The sequence below is a fragment of the Sylvia atricapilla genome, chromosome 4 (assembly GCF_009819655.1).
Source record: "Sylvia atricapilla isolate bSylAtr1 chromosome 4, bSylAtr1.pri, whole genome shotgun sequence".
In the NCBI taxonomy this organism is placed as follows: domain Eukaryota; kingdom Metazoa; phylum Chordata; class Aves; order Passeriformes; family Sylviidae; genus Sylvia; species Sylvia atricapilla.
In genome coordinates this window covers 45,062,361-45,076,350 of record NC_089143.1, presented here as the reverse complement: position 1 = coordinate 45,076,350, position 13,990 = coordinate 45,062,361, and the positions used below count along the sequence as shown (strand labels likewise).

The window sequence follows — 13,990 nt, the reverse complement described above, 5'->3', positions numbered from 1 at the left end:
CCACTGCAGCAGGAGATCCAGAGGCCAGGTAGAAGAAATCAAGCCATGTACCTTACTTCAGGGGGGAAAGCTGCCAAGTAAAAGCTGGCAGCTTCCTGTCTCTTCAGGGTGTCATTCCAGTTTGGGAGGGTAGCTTGGGCTCAGATTTCATGTGTTGACCTGCTACCTCTGGCAGTGAACCTTCTTACATCAGTGAGAATCATTAATTGAATTTGCTTCTGTGTTCCTGTGGATAAACTGGAGACTCAGAATTGTCTGTGGTGGCTGGAGGAGGTGAAAGGGAAGTGAGATCTTTGAATGGTGCTCAGGAGTAATGCTAGGAAACTCCCTTGTCCTGAGTCTTGCTACCCATGAAACTTGCCTGGTACAGGCAGAACTTGTGTTAGAGCATTCCCTACCGTCGCCTCCTGTTTTGCTGCTACTCACCTCTCTTTCCATTCTCCATAGGAAGAAACTAGCGATTTGTTGCTGTGAAGTTGCGTGGAAACCACATTGTAAAGAAACCACAAACTGGAATCCTTTTCCAGCCGGAGGCCTGTTTCCCAGTGTGCCCATCTGGTCTGGGATGCGTGAGGATTGAAGGAGTGAGAGGACAGAGCAGACATCTTACAGCCTGCTCCTTGGGACCGCAACCCCCCTGCCTGGGTGTGCCACCTCCATGGGAGCATTCCCTGACCTTTGCAGGCACTCAGGCTGCTGCTGTGCACTGAAGCCATGATGCCAGGAGTGTGGCAGTATGGAGATCAATCTAGTTGGGTCTATTAAATACGAAACAGTGATTGCTCATCCACCCACTGTTTAGTAACTGGTGTAACTGTGTTTTCATCCGAATTTTTTTAATATGCAAAAGCCATTTAATTTTCTATGCAGTTCAGAAACATCTCCCCTTTGCAGTTGCCAGGTGGGAGATCCATGCAGGAGAACCAAACCAAGCAACTCATAGTACTTTTGATTTTGCTGTCGCTGTCTTTTAAGGATGCACCCTGGTATCCTCATACAATGTCCCTTTGCCGAGCTTCTGCCTCAGACCCCACTTAATATCCCTGAGCCCCAGGGATGACAGCCCTGTATTTTTGAAGGATCTGTCATTTTTCATTAATCAAACCACAAGGAAAGAGGGCTTGAATGCAGTGCCCTAACAGCAGATACCTGAGTTCAGAGTATGTATTGTGTTCCTGTTCTTGTCCCTGCTCGAAGAGTTACCAAACTGTTAGAAATAACTAAGGCCTCTGTGGAGCACTCTGCAGCCTTTACTGAAGATGTATTATAAAGAGCTCAGAAAGCACTGGGGCATCAGCTGTCACCCTGTGGAGCTGACAATGAATTTAACTCCTTTGGAATAGGAGGAGAATCTCCTGGCAGTTTTCTAGATGCCTACTACACTCAAGATGATTGTACTGGTTTTACTTACTGGTTTGCAGATCCCTTGCTTGACTGAGTTTTGATTTCCTGTTGAAACTGGTTCAGACAAGTTTGGGGGAAGCAGAGCTAGTGAGCTGCTTTGCACTCCAGGACTTTGAGCAGCTGGAAGATGTCCTGGAGTACCTTGTGTTATGCTCTAAAGCAAAACCTGGGATTCAAACCTGCATCCGTCCAAGTGAAACTCCCAGGATAGCAGCTTTGCCTTCTTCTGGGTCTATGTAATGTGAGGAATAGCATGTCCCTAAGCAGTATACAAATACATAGGGGTGAGGGAGAGTGAGCCCAAAGGGTGATGCTGCACATCTAGGTCATTTTAGGGCTTACAGGAGTACTTGGAGAATTCTGGCAGCTGCAGAGGGTCCTGGGTGATGGGATACCTCTGTTTTAGCTGTGATATAAGCAAAAAGGTCAGAGAAGTAAGATTGTTTCCAGTCTGCCACAAGGCCAGGATGCCTTTGACTAGTCTCCTTTCATGGCAGTGCTGTTCCTTCTGCATTGTCTCTGCACTGAGCTTGGAGGATTCAGCTTTAAAAAGTTAAACTGAAATAAAGCCTAGTTTGGGATTTACCCTGCCTTATGATCTCTCAGATCAGATGAAAGAGACTGGGGGCTGCAGAAGCATGGGTCATCTCCCTTGCAGCATCCCCCATGCCACAATCTCTTGGTGGCTGTAAAAACTCAGTAGTGTATTTGGGTGCTGCTTTCCCAGGAACTGAAGATGTGCTTGGCTGTGCTGTAGCACTGGAGCTAATGTGGGGTCCCTGTTCTCTTCCCCATTGTACCTCTGAGGTAGTTAAAGTTTGAGGCAGTTAAAGCCTCAAAGCAGTTGAGGCTCCTCACTGTGAGGAGTTAGATATGGTTATGTCAAAGGGAACTGCAAATGTTGTTTAGGAGCTCACTAAGTGAGAAGAAAACCCACTGGCTCACTCCTGCAGAACCAGATCCCAGAGCTCAGTTCCTCTTGCGTCCTTTGGATAGGATCTTGGGCTGGCATCCTTGGAACAGCAGTGCCAGGAGGTGGAGATGCTGCACTGCAGTAAGCACAAGAAGAGGCAAGCAAGTGGGCCTCAGTGTAGCACTCATCACACGCTTCATGGCTCAGTTCACGGACTGTAATTGCAGGTATTCATATAATCCACATCACTGGGCAGGACTCTGCGCACACACACATGCATGCCCAGACATACATGCACCACACCCACACTTGACCACACATCCTCGCCAAAATGACTGAAAATAAAAGTGATCTCAATCTCCAGGAGAGTTCTGGCTGTGTGATTTGTTTTTCCTCTTGCAGTGCCTCCCTGGGCTCCAGCTCTGGAAGGGTCTGCACCTAGTTGTAGATCTGTGCTGTGGCAAAGTCACAAAGAAGAAATTTGCCATTGGGTGAATCTCAGCATGGAGCCCCTTATTTAGTATCTGTGAACCACTGCCCAGTCTAGCAAGGGAAGCGATTTCTGGGGAGAGCTTTTCTCCCCACTACCATTTAAGTTATTTTATGGGTTTGTGAGGCCAGCTCAGTGGTTCTCATTGGTACGATGTTGTTTGCATTCATGAAAAGCTTGGTTCACTGCTCATGTTCAGAGCAGGTTTTGGAGCCAGAGTATAAAACAGGCAGTCCTCTGCTTGGTAACAGGGACATTTGTGGCAGCACCAGAAGGGTGAATTAAAAATGGGAGCAAATCCCTTCCCACTGCTGCAGCTTAACCCCCTCTGGCAACTAAGCATCATCACAGCTGTTCGCTCACCACCACCTCCTGGTGGGAAGAAAAATAGGGAAAAAAATTAAAACCCATGGATTAAAAGCAGTTTACTTCCATTATTTAAGATAATAATAATAATAATTGCAATGAAAGAGAGAGGAATAAAAGCCAAGAAAGATGAGGGATGCACAGTACAGTTGCTCACCATTCACTGACTGATTCCCAGCCCCTCCCGCAGTGCTGGGGGATGAGCATCAGCAGCTCCCAGAGTCCACTCCTCCTTCCCTGCATTTATATACTGGGCGCAGTGTTCTGTGGTATGGCATGTCCCTTTGGCCACTTCAGGTCAGCTGTCCTGACTCTGCTTCCTCCCAGCTTGTGCACCTTTTCACTTGCAGAGCATGAGAAACTGACAGGGCTTGACTTGGAGTGAGCACTACTGAACAACAACTAAATCATCAGTGTATTATCCACAATATTCTCATACTAAATCAAAAAACACAGCACTGCAGCAGCCTCCAAGAAAGCTTACTTTCCCAGCCAAAACCAGGACATGCACGTAGCCCCAAGCACTTGTGTGTGCGATCACTCTGTGGAGAAGATGAAATGGGCCTCGGTGGCACACACACCAAAGATGACAAATGCTGCACAGCAGGTCTAGCGGGAGGGATGTCAGCATCTGCAAGGAGGTGCTGGTGTGCCAGAGTGACACAGGAGGCCTGACTGAGGGTGGGTGCTGGGGCCCCAGCCACAGCAAAGAAAGAAGGTTCTGGGCTCTTCAGTGGCCGGCAGATGTGGAGGTATTGGCATGGTTGCATTAGTTGGGTGCCAGTACACATCGGCCTCCATCACTGAGGGATACTGGACTGCATTCCAGGACTGTGGGAAGCACCAGCTGAGAATAAACTGACCTGTGATGCACAGAGAGGCTTCACCACTTTGCCTTCATCTCCTGGCCAAGAAAATCTAGAGAGCTTTGCACGTCCTGTGTCACCCACCTCACCCTGCGTGTTGACTCTGGGTTAAGGGATATGGGGAACAGCAGACACAGCAAATTGCCTGGCAGGAAGGGGCAGGGAGTCGACTGCATCCTTCTGGCGGCTGTGACCTGGCACCCAGCATGTTAGGAGTGTCCAGATCCGTGTTTCAGGGGCTCTGTGCGAAGTCAGCGCCATGAGAAGAAGGATGGAGGCATAAACGAGGTGTGTGCCCGGTGTGTGTTTCCCGTAACACGGAGAGAGCTTCCGGAGAGCTGCCGCGGCCCCAAACCCCGGGGCGGGCCGCCCGGCAGGCGCGGGGCCGCTGCAGAGGGGCAGGGCCGAGGGCCGGCCGGGGGCGAGGCTGCCCGGGCACGGCCACCGCGGCGTCCAACGCCGGGGGAACGCCGGCAGCCGCCGCCGCCCGGGCCTCACGGAGCCACGGGAGCGCCGCGGCGGTGCCGGCGCCGCTGCTCCGCCCAGGGGCGGGCTCCGCGCTCTCCCGCCCCCGACGGGCCGCCGTCCCCGCCGCGGTTCCCGCCGCCGCCGCCATGGAGGAGCAGAAAGAGAACCGCCCGCAGGCCGCCCGGGACGAGGCGGCGGCTGCTCCCGCGGCGTGCCCGCCGGTGAGTGCTCGGGGCGGCGGGGCGATGCTGGCCCCGGGCCGTGCCGGCCCCAGCCCGCGGCCCCGCCGGCACAGGGCGGCCCTGCTGCCCGCCTCGGGCCTCCGCCCGCCCTGGCCCCTGCTCGCCCTCCCGAGCGGCGCCGCCGGGGCTGCGAGCAGCGGGCGGGAGCCGAAGCGCCCGCAGTTTTTCCTCTTGGTTTATTGCTTTGTTTCTCCTGCACGTACTGGGCAGCGGCCCGCGGGTCCCCGTCAGTGTGCATTGCGGTTAATTCGGTCGTCGAGAGAAATCTCGCTGCTCGTGAAGGCTTTGCCTGACTACACCAGAGAACTCATTTTGTTGCTATTAGGATGCGTGTTCAGGTTTTGTCTCCAAGAGCTGCTGTTCCACATGGCTCAAGACACGTGCGTTAGTGTCCCTTTATTCTGTTTCTGTTTAGGAAAACAGTGTTTCAGAGCAGGCTTCAGTATCGATTCTGTGACCTCTCTATAAGCTAGTTCGTTCAGTTTGATCACAAGTGTAACAGTGGGATTTACTGCGTTCTGGTGCCAAAACAAACTGAAATGCTCAAACATCTTGTTTTGACCTTCTTGAATGACTTCCTGGTTTCTCTTTCTTCTAGGGTAGGCAGCATTGTAGGATCAGTGATCAAGAAACTAAAGGCAAAACCTCAGCTGCCAGTTCAAACGACTTCAGTGATCCGATTTACAAAGAAATTGCTATAACCAATGGTTATATCAACAGAATGACCAGAGAGGAGCTCAGAAGTAAACTCGCAGAGTTCAAGCTCGAAACCAGGTTATTTGTAAACATGTTGATTTATCTTTGAGAGCAATAAAGTCATGAGAGATGATTATTTTAAAGTTTAAAAACGGAGCACAAAGTGAAAAGCAGACGCAGCACCAGACACCAGTTGTTTTATGTGCAATCTTGTTGCAGCTTTTGTTGTAGGATTAATGCATACTGCCTAATGTGTGCCGTCTCAACTGGCAAGTCAATGAGATGAAAGAATAAATAACTCTAAGGTTTTTCTCATCACTTTTTGGTCAAGGGGGAAAGAAGAACTGCAGTGGTTCTCAAGTAGTGCTGCAGACCATCATGTAGCAGCTTGCTTCTGAACATCCATGTTTTTATTTACTGTACCAGTACAGATCTGATACTTGCTTCATGGTCTGGTGATGGGGCTCAGGATTTAGTCAATGCAGAGGACAAGTACCTTCAGATGGAGAATTTGCTACTCTGAATACATGTGCTAGAAAAATGTGAAAAAATGAACGTGTTATAAGCTGGATTTTTGCTCACTGTGGTGGAGGCAAGGCAGTACAGTGTAGTTCCTCCTGTACTGGAAATGACCTGCAAGACTCTAATAATTCTGTGGCCTGTCAAACGAGATATTGTGAAGAAGGTCAGTTGAGAAAAATAAGTGTGTTGTTTCTGTAGGCAGCAGGAATGAGGAAGTAATGGTGGGGAGTTGGCTGGCTAAATTAATGTAGTGCCTCGTGAGGAAAAAATCTTATCATTACTGGAGAAAATTTTTGGTAAAACACATTAGACTTTTATAGCTATTTAGCAGTTGCTCTGATTTAAAATTTGAAATCAGAATTCAAATGATTTATGATGTTTGTGGCCTTCTCTGAGGTTATAAGGTTTCTATATGCATTTTTTAATTTAGTTGCACATGCTGAAAGCTTAAAAATTCTCTTTTACCCTAGCTAGGCTTCTTTTGTCAATATATTCAAGTCAGGTCAGAATATGTCTTATCTGTAAACAAATTGTGCATCAGTTCTAATGTAGAGAATTGAGCAGATTACCACACACCTTCTTTTCCTTTGAGGTTATTGTGATAGTCAGTCATTTCCTATTTTTAATTCTTTTTATAAGTTTGGTGAAGAAAGAGACAATTTCCCCCTCCATCAGCTCCTATACTGTCTCACCTTTTAATGAACTGGTCATTGACTTAAACTAGATCAATAATGCAGAGTGAAGAAGAGTTCTCTCTGCAGAAGCAGCTGATGTGCTCAAATGCATGTTTACTAGTTTGATTTCAGTTCTTCTTTGTGGATCAGTGGGCTGCTTTTCTGATAATACTACTTGCCATATGTATCTTTTCTGTGATTTCATTTGCAGTGAATAATTTTGAAAATAACTTCCTTGGAAGGGTAAATTATTCTCATTTATCCAGCTCTGGTTTGGTACATGCCAGTTCTGGCATTTGCACTCAATATATTATAATGTTTGTATTAAAAGGACACAGTAACTTTAATCACTTGCTATATGAATTTATTTATAGCCACAAACTTCCTGAAAAGTAGAATCTTGACCAGAAGGTTTTCCTGACAACTGAAATCTCAAAATACTTTAATTTTAGTTGAGTTATTCAAGCTCAATTTAAAATTTAAATTAAGAAATATGTAAAATGTGGATATTTAAGATGGATTCTGTGTTATCAATACCAGTGATGCAGAAAGGCCTCAGGAATGAGTCACCTCAGATAGAGGGCACAGGGGAATGCAGGTGAAGCAGTACTTCTTCCAGGGCCAGAAGTCAACCAGGAGTAATCTACAAAGACTTGAGCTTTGGAAAGGCTTTGGATACCGAGCCTTGCTGAAGTAGAGGTGACTGCAGAGTGTTTCTCTGCCATGCTTCCCAGGCTGCTTCTGGTATTGTATTGTGGAGGGTATTACAGCCTCTGTGTTATCCCAGAAAATGGGATATAATGTAGTGTAGATAATGGGGATAATGCTCCTCTATGATAAAGTGGAATTTAGATTTCATGAATGCTGGTGTTCGAGATGAGATTAACGAGTGTTGAACTTTCAGATGTTAAATACAGCTTCAGTTTTACAGCAAGGAAATAATGAAACAAGAGTGTGATCTTTGTCATTTTCCCTATTTCTTTAGAGGAGTGAAAGACGTACTGAAAAAGAGATTGAAAAACTATTACAAGAAACAGAAGCTCATGCAGAAGGAACACATTAGTGGAGACAGCTGCTATGACTACATCTGTGTTGTTGACTTTGAAGCTACATGTGAAGAAGGAAACCCACCTGAATTTGTACATGAAATAATTGAATTTCCTGTTGTCTTGGTAAACACACGTACCCTGGAAATAGTAAGTGATCTAATGGCTGTGTTGGTATGCTATTCTTTGAAGTAACTTGTTTGCATTAGAAAGTCTAGATTAGTTTTTAAGTAGATGTTGAACTTCATTAAAAATAGCTTTTTTTTTTTTTTTTCATAAGGGCTTATCATCTGTGCCTCTTAGGTACAAACAAAACTTTCTCTTCTGAAAGCATTTTCCAAATGATCATCCAAGTAGATCATTCCCCTTCTGTTGACTCCCTCTATTGATATGAGTTTCTCAGTTGTCTGTGTATGTTCCCATCTGCCCTTTCTTTCCCTGCTTTAAGGCCCACAAATCTATTTCTAGGCTCAAGGGATTCATCATAATCAAAAATTATCCATTTCTGTGGTGGTGTGTGAGGCAATCGACAAGACACTAATGCAGAGGTCTAGAAAGGGAGGTTGAGTGAACTCCGCTTCTTGTCAGGCTCAGCTGTTTGCACATTGTAACCAACAGACTGACAGCTGTGTAACCTGATTTTAAACATACTTCGCAGGCATTTGGTAGCCTCAAGTGCTCTGTTCCAGGACAGCTTTCTTTTAGGATAAACTACCTGCTACTTAAGTGAAATTGAGTGACCCAGTGAAATAGAGGATGTGCACACACCTCTGACTAATGGTTCATTTATGAAGAGCTCTTAATGGGAAGAGGATTTCCAGTAATCATTGTGATGCTACAATAAAGTATAGCTGCATGTATGACTTAACTGCAGAAAAAGGATTGTGCAGATTACCAGGATTGTTTTTATTGCTCTTAGAGTGGCTTTTTAAATCTGTCCAAAAGGTTTTGTATAACAGCAGGGATTTGGGGCTTTCTTTTTTCCGTGAAACTTGCCTTTAGTGATCACTCTTTTATTGCTCAGCTTCCCAGAGTGAGATTTTGTTTGTCTCTGCCTGGCTGGCATCCAGAGGTGTAGGACTTGCCTGAAGCTTCTGAGGTGTGTGGCTGGTTGCTTGCATTGAATTGCAGGTGAACCTTTAGAGATACCACCTAAAACACATAAGGCTTTGCTCATGCCTCTCACTTCTTTTTTCCTTGCTCTTCACTCTTCCCAAATCCTCTGCTTTTTTGCAGTCTGTCCTTTTTCCCTCTTAAACCCACATTCCCACTCTTTGGTGCCTGCTGGCTGAGAGGAAGGCTATGTTCTGGTTGGAAAGGTATCTGTCCCTTTAGGAATCTGATGATGGCCAGTCAGGAGGCTCATACTGGCTCAGGAGGTGCACTCTCCTTTTTGCCTGCAGCAGGACAGGTAGCTGCTGTTGCAGGTGAGGCAGTTGCCTTCAAGTGGGCTGCATAGTGTGCTGCAGCTGAGTGATGAATTCTCCTCTTACAGGAGGATACCTTTCAGCAATATGTGAAGCCAGAGATTAATCCCAAGCTTTCAGACTTCTGCATCAGTCTGACAGGAATAACCCAGGTAATTTGCACTTTTGTTTCTTTAGGAAGAAATAGGAAAGAAAGAGATGTGGTGTTGATTTCAGACTACTAACCTTAAATGGTAGTCTTTCATGGTTATTTTTCTGTAAGGCCTATTCTCTTAATCCTTGTTTTTTCCCTTTCCCAATTAACACAGAGCTGATTTCACTAAATTTTGTGGGGAGAAGTATTCTCATTTTAATTCATGTGGAGAAATTTAGTCTTAAGTAGAGCAAAACACCTTTTAAATTGCATTAGTTCCTCTCCTGTGATTTTTATTCTGAAGAGTTTAGAGTCTTAGGATGGCAATGGCTTGTGATAAGTGACTTAAGAAGGAGCCTGGGAAACAACCTCAAAGGTTTTAATCCAAGTTCAACTGGTGACTGACCTTGTTACTTTTACAGAAGCTATTAGGAAGTTGGCTCTCTTGTAGTGGGGCTTTTGTGGTGCTGTTTATTCAGTTTAGAAAACCTGTCCAGTCATCTGTTCATGTGTAATCTGATTTTGTAAAGATTTTGATGAAACTGATTTTTTAATTGCCATATACCAATACAGTTTATACACTTAATGCTCAGGGGGGTTTTTTTGTTTGTTTTTTTGGTTTTTTGTATTTTGGTTTTTGTTTTGTTTTGTTTTGTTTTTTTTCTGAAAAAATGTTTCTTACTTTGTTGCATTTTGTTTTTGTTTTCTAAGGACATTGTTGATAAAGCTGATATTTTTCCTCAAGTTCTGCAGAATGTCGTAGAGTGGATGAGACAACGAGAACTGGGAACAAAGTACAGCTATTCCATGTTGACCGACGGGTATGTCCTTGTGCAGCCTTCAGCACAATCTAAAACTGCAAAACCATGTTTAACAGTTGTGAGAGCATTGCTAAAGATGGGTCAGGACACTGCCATTTTGCTGATTTTATTTTAGTTGGAGCTTTTGGTAAAATCAGTAACACTGAACCGAATTGTTCAAAATGAGGCTTAAATCCATCAGATGGCGCCGTTTCTTCCCTAGTGGTCTGTGTGCAGCAGAGTGCTGCTGAAGACTTTATACTTCATTGTTGCTGTAATTCTCCACTTACATCTAGCACATAATACCTGAAAATAACACTCTGCAATTTTAAATTTTTAACCTATAATTACATTCCTATCTTTGGAAGCAACAGTGAATTAAAGAAAGAAAATGCTAAAGCAGAGCTGTTGTAAGACTGGTTATATTACTGGGCCTAAATGTCTCTGGAATTTTCCTCCAGAGGAATCCTCTCAGTGAAATTCCTTTAGGAAAATAGGTGCATTGAAATCTCTGTTGCATCGGGGAGATTGCATAGACAGCCAGAAGAGATGGGGAAAAAAAGCTTTACTTTAGCTTGCAGCTTACAAACTTGTTGGGGTGGTTTCCTTCAGGAAGGCAGGCTGTTAAATAAATAGGATTATAATTTCTTCATATTTTCATAGAGATCTGGTTTCTCATAAAACTAGGTGCAGTCTAGTTTCAATAGCCTACCTGAAGTAGAGAAATAAATGCATGCCTAAATAATCAGGAAGATTTAGGGTGTCACTTGCTTCCCTGAGGGCTGTGTAAGCATCTAATTGATTGGCAGTTTTCAGTGTTGATGTGGTAGGTGGTGTAGTTGGTGTGCTATTTTTTGTCTTCACCATTTTGGACCTGAAACCATCCTGGTGAAAGTCTGGCTCCTGTCATCATTTTTTTCCCCATGATTAACAAATTCATATAAAAACATTCTTTACCATGACTATAGCAAAGGAGCTTTTCCTTCCTTTTTTTCCTGTTTCCTTCTATTGATCACCAGAGACAAGACAGCTTTTAGTTCTACAACTGTGCTGTATGTAGAACACAGAATTAAATATGACTAATGTTTTCCTCTTTTGATTTTCTAAGATCTTGGGATATGAGTAAATTTTTGAACATCCAGTGCCGTATTAGCCGTATCAAATACCCTTCTTTTGCCAAAAAGTGGATCAATATTCGCAAATCATATGGGAACTTCTACAAGGTTTGTACAAATTGCTGTTTCTCCTACGGGAAAATTTGGTTTAAGACTCTAGAATGTCCTGTTGTGCTTGTCATCTCTACTTGTGTAGTATAAAATTATAGTACTTAAACAAGTTGCCTGGTGCCTGATTTTCAAATGTGTTTCATGTGCGGATCTCACTTCACTAATTGAATATCATATAATCTACTGCGTTTTGATATTAATCTTGTTTTTAAGACTCAGGTTGTGCTTCTTAAAGGATTGTCTAAAAATGTTATACAGGTCCTCTTAGATCAAGTGTACCTTGAAGTAGTTCAGCTGAAAAGACTGCCTTGATTTTTCAGTTATTTTTTCCTGTTTTCATGCAACACACTGCAAAACTAATTTGCACCACAATCCTCCTATCATCTTGACTATTGACATTGTAATGGGGACAGAGAAAGATTAGGATGTATCTACAGTGGAATCAGATAGTCAAGAGAAACGAAAAACCAACTTCAGTGCTGGGCCTTATTGCTGCTTTCTGTCAGATAACCATAAAATTTGAGTTATTGGAGATTCTAGCAAATTCCCAATCAGCCTACACTAAAATACTTCTTTTGAAAGGGATTTCAGCCTAGCTAATGCTCTTATTTTTAAGAGCTTTTTCATACTAAATGGAACCTCTAGACAAAAGAGAGATTGACATTTAATAAGGGAAGAGTTTTGCTTTGGGCTGGGCAAATATTACAGGGTTGCTGTAGGTGTTGCTGGTCAGCTCCTGTGAAGGTTGAAGGCATTCAGAAGCTTGATGTCAGTGAGAATCAGGAGCCTGGTGCTTCTTTATTCACTTAGAATTTAAAAGGAAAACCAAACTTGGATTCTCTCTGCAATGCCACTGTGGATGATTATTTGTTTTTTCTAAAGATGGTTAAACTTACCCTTGCCAGCACAAGTGTGTCTTGAGCTGGTGCTGGTAAGAGGCCCTTGACATGATCCCAGGTCTAGACAAATTCCTGTTGACTATGTCTCCTCTGTAAAAACAAAAAAAATATGTCTCCTCTTGTCTCACCAAGTTGCTTTGAAGTTAAATGGTTAGTGATCTGACAGAAGGCAACATGAAAGTAATATGTGACTTAAGTAGGTTTAAAATCTGCATGTGTTTCTAGTGCCCTGTGTTTGATTTAAAAGACTTGGTACTAAACCTAATCCCTGAATGTTACTCACTTTCTCCATCAGGTTCCCAGGAACCAGACCAAGCTGACAATCATGCTTGAAAATCTGGGCATGAATTATGATGGGAGGCCTCACAGTGGACTTGATGACTCTAAAAACATTGCAAGGATAGCTATAAGGATGCTGCAGGATGGCTGTGACCTGCGGGTGAATGAGAGAATTCACGGTGGACAGCTGATGTCAGTCTCCTCCTCAGTCCCCTTAGAGGGAGCCCCTGCTCCACAGATGCCCCGCTACAGAAACTAGCAGTTCAGGGTTCTGCCGCGGGAGCTGCCCTCAAATACCCGCTAAAGACTCCAGAGCTTATTAAATGGCCACCTCTGTCAGCTTGTCTGCCGTGCAGAATCCTAAAGCACCTTAACTAATCATCCCTGTTGAAATTAAGAGGAGCATAGAAGCTGTTTGTTCTTTGAAGCCTATTACAGCAATTTCTTTTTGTACTGATGACTTCTGTTGTTGTTTCCAACTTTGCTAGCAGTGAGGTTGATATCTGGAATCCAGACAAAGTGTTAAGCTTTTAAGAAGATGTAATTTGAACACCTGCTAAGAGGGATTGGGCCTGTGTGCTGCTGTTCCACCCCAGCCTGTGGGCACTATTTGTTCGCTGTGATGTACTCCAATGATATCTAGCATCTGCTTATTCATTGCACACAAATAAGCCATTCCTGGAAGAACTGAAAGAGTAGTGGTTGGGCTGGCCCTTCCTGATAAGGCCCTTCCTGATAAGGCCCTTCCTGATAAGGGTAAGGATTCCTACCAATCTTTTTGCTTTTTACAAAGTCTAAGAGAAATGGGAATGCATCCATCAGTTCTAAAGCAGTAGAGGAGTACTCTGTTGTTTGGGGTTCTTCTTTAAGGAATATGTTTGCTTCCCCATCAAATGGAAGACCTGGGTGTTGAATAAAAATTTCATTTATGTGGTATGATGGTATTTTTCTAACCTGTGTTTCAAAAGAGAATGTTCTTCAGATTTTCACTTTAAGGATCCCGTCTTCTATTCCTGCACAGCTGCCATTCATCGAATGTTAGTTTTAGACACCATCAGCCATTTGGTCTTAAAAGTGAGTGAACTAAAACTAAGTTCAAAACCTGCCAGGTTGTCAAAATTTCATGCTCAGTGATTATTACATAAAATAGGAAGCTTCTCATTCTCTAAAGACATGTTTGGCTATTTTTGGTATCTTCCTGTTCTTCTGCCACCATGAAGCTATGCCTTAATTACAAAATCTAACATTGGAAGATTAATATAATTTTACTATTAAAGGCTACAGCTAATTACTAGCAACTTCTGCTTTCTCCCCAGGCTTCAGATAAGATAATATTCAAAAAAGGCCAAAATATTAATTTGCTTTGTCTCCATGGCCTGTTACAAAGTGAGCCATTAATGTGAACTTTGCATTAGAATGGCTTGTTCTGAAAGTGGAATAATGTATTTTAGTTGCTCTTAGTTAAAAAAAAATTGCTATCCCTGTATTACAATTCACCCTTTTTATCACCTACATTCAGGACACAAAATAACCAATTAA

General features: G+C 43.7%; 2 protein-coding genes and 1 long non-coding RNA gene across 4 annotated transcripts in view; all 3 read left to right on the top strand.

Moving 5' to 3' along the window:
• MFHAS1 (multifunctional ROCO family signaling regulator 1) overlaps nt 1-2,680 on the top strand; it is a 34,607-nt gene extending 31,927 nt beyond the window's left edge. Inside the window, exon 4 of the mRNA XM_066317737.1 lies at nt 448-2,680. The gene's annotated coding sequence lies outside the window, so the exon portion shown is untranslated. The remainder of the gene's footprint in view (nt 1-447) is intronic.
• The window catches only part of LOC136360476 (uncharacterized), a 254,845-nt gene that overhangs the window by 229,503 nt on the left and 11,352 nt on the right, over nt 1-13,990 (top strand). The gene's annotated exons all lie outside the window — the stretch shown is intronic.
• On the top strand, nt 4,610-12,911 carry ERI1 (exoribonuclease 1). Of its 2 annotated transcripts, XM_066317748.1 has the most exons (7): nt 4,610-4,728; nt 5,348-5,523; nt 7,627-7,837; nt 9,183-9,266; nt 9,959-10,068; nt 11,156-11,270; nt 12,468-12,911. In XM_066317748.1, the coding sequence occupies exons 1-7, from the start codon at nt 4,654-4,656 to the stop codon at nt 12,708-12,710; spliced, it is 1,014 nt and encodes a 337-aa protein (XP_066173845.1). In that variant the 5' UTR covers nt 4,610-4,653; the 3' UTR covers nt 12,711-12,911. The 2 variants fall into 2 exon arrangements, with proteins under 2 accessions (XP_066173845.1, XP_066173846.1); XM_066317749.1 differs by lacking the exon at nt 5,348-5,523 and having other exon boundaries at nt 4,623-4,728.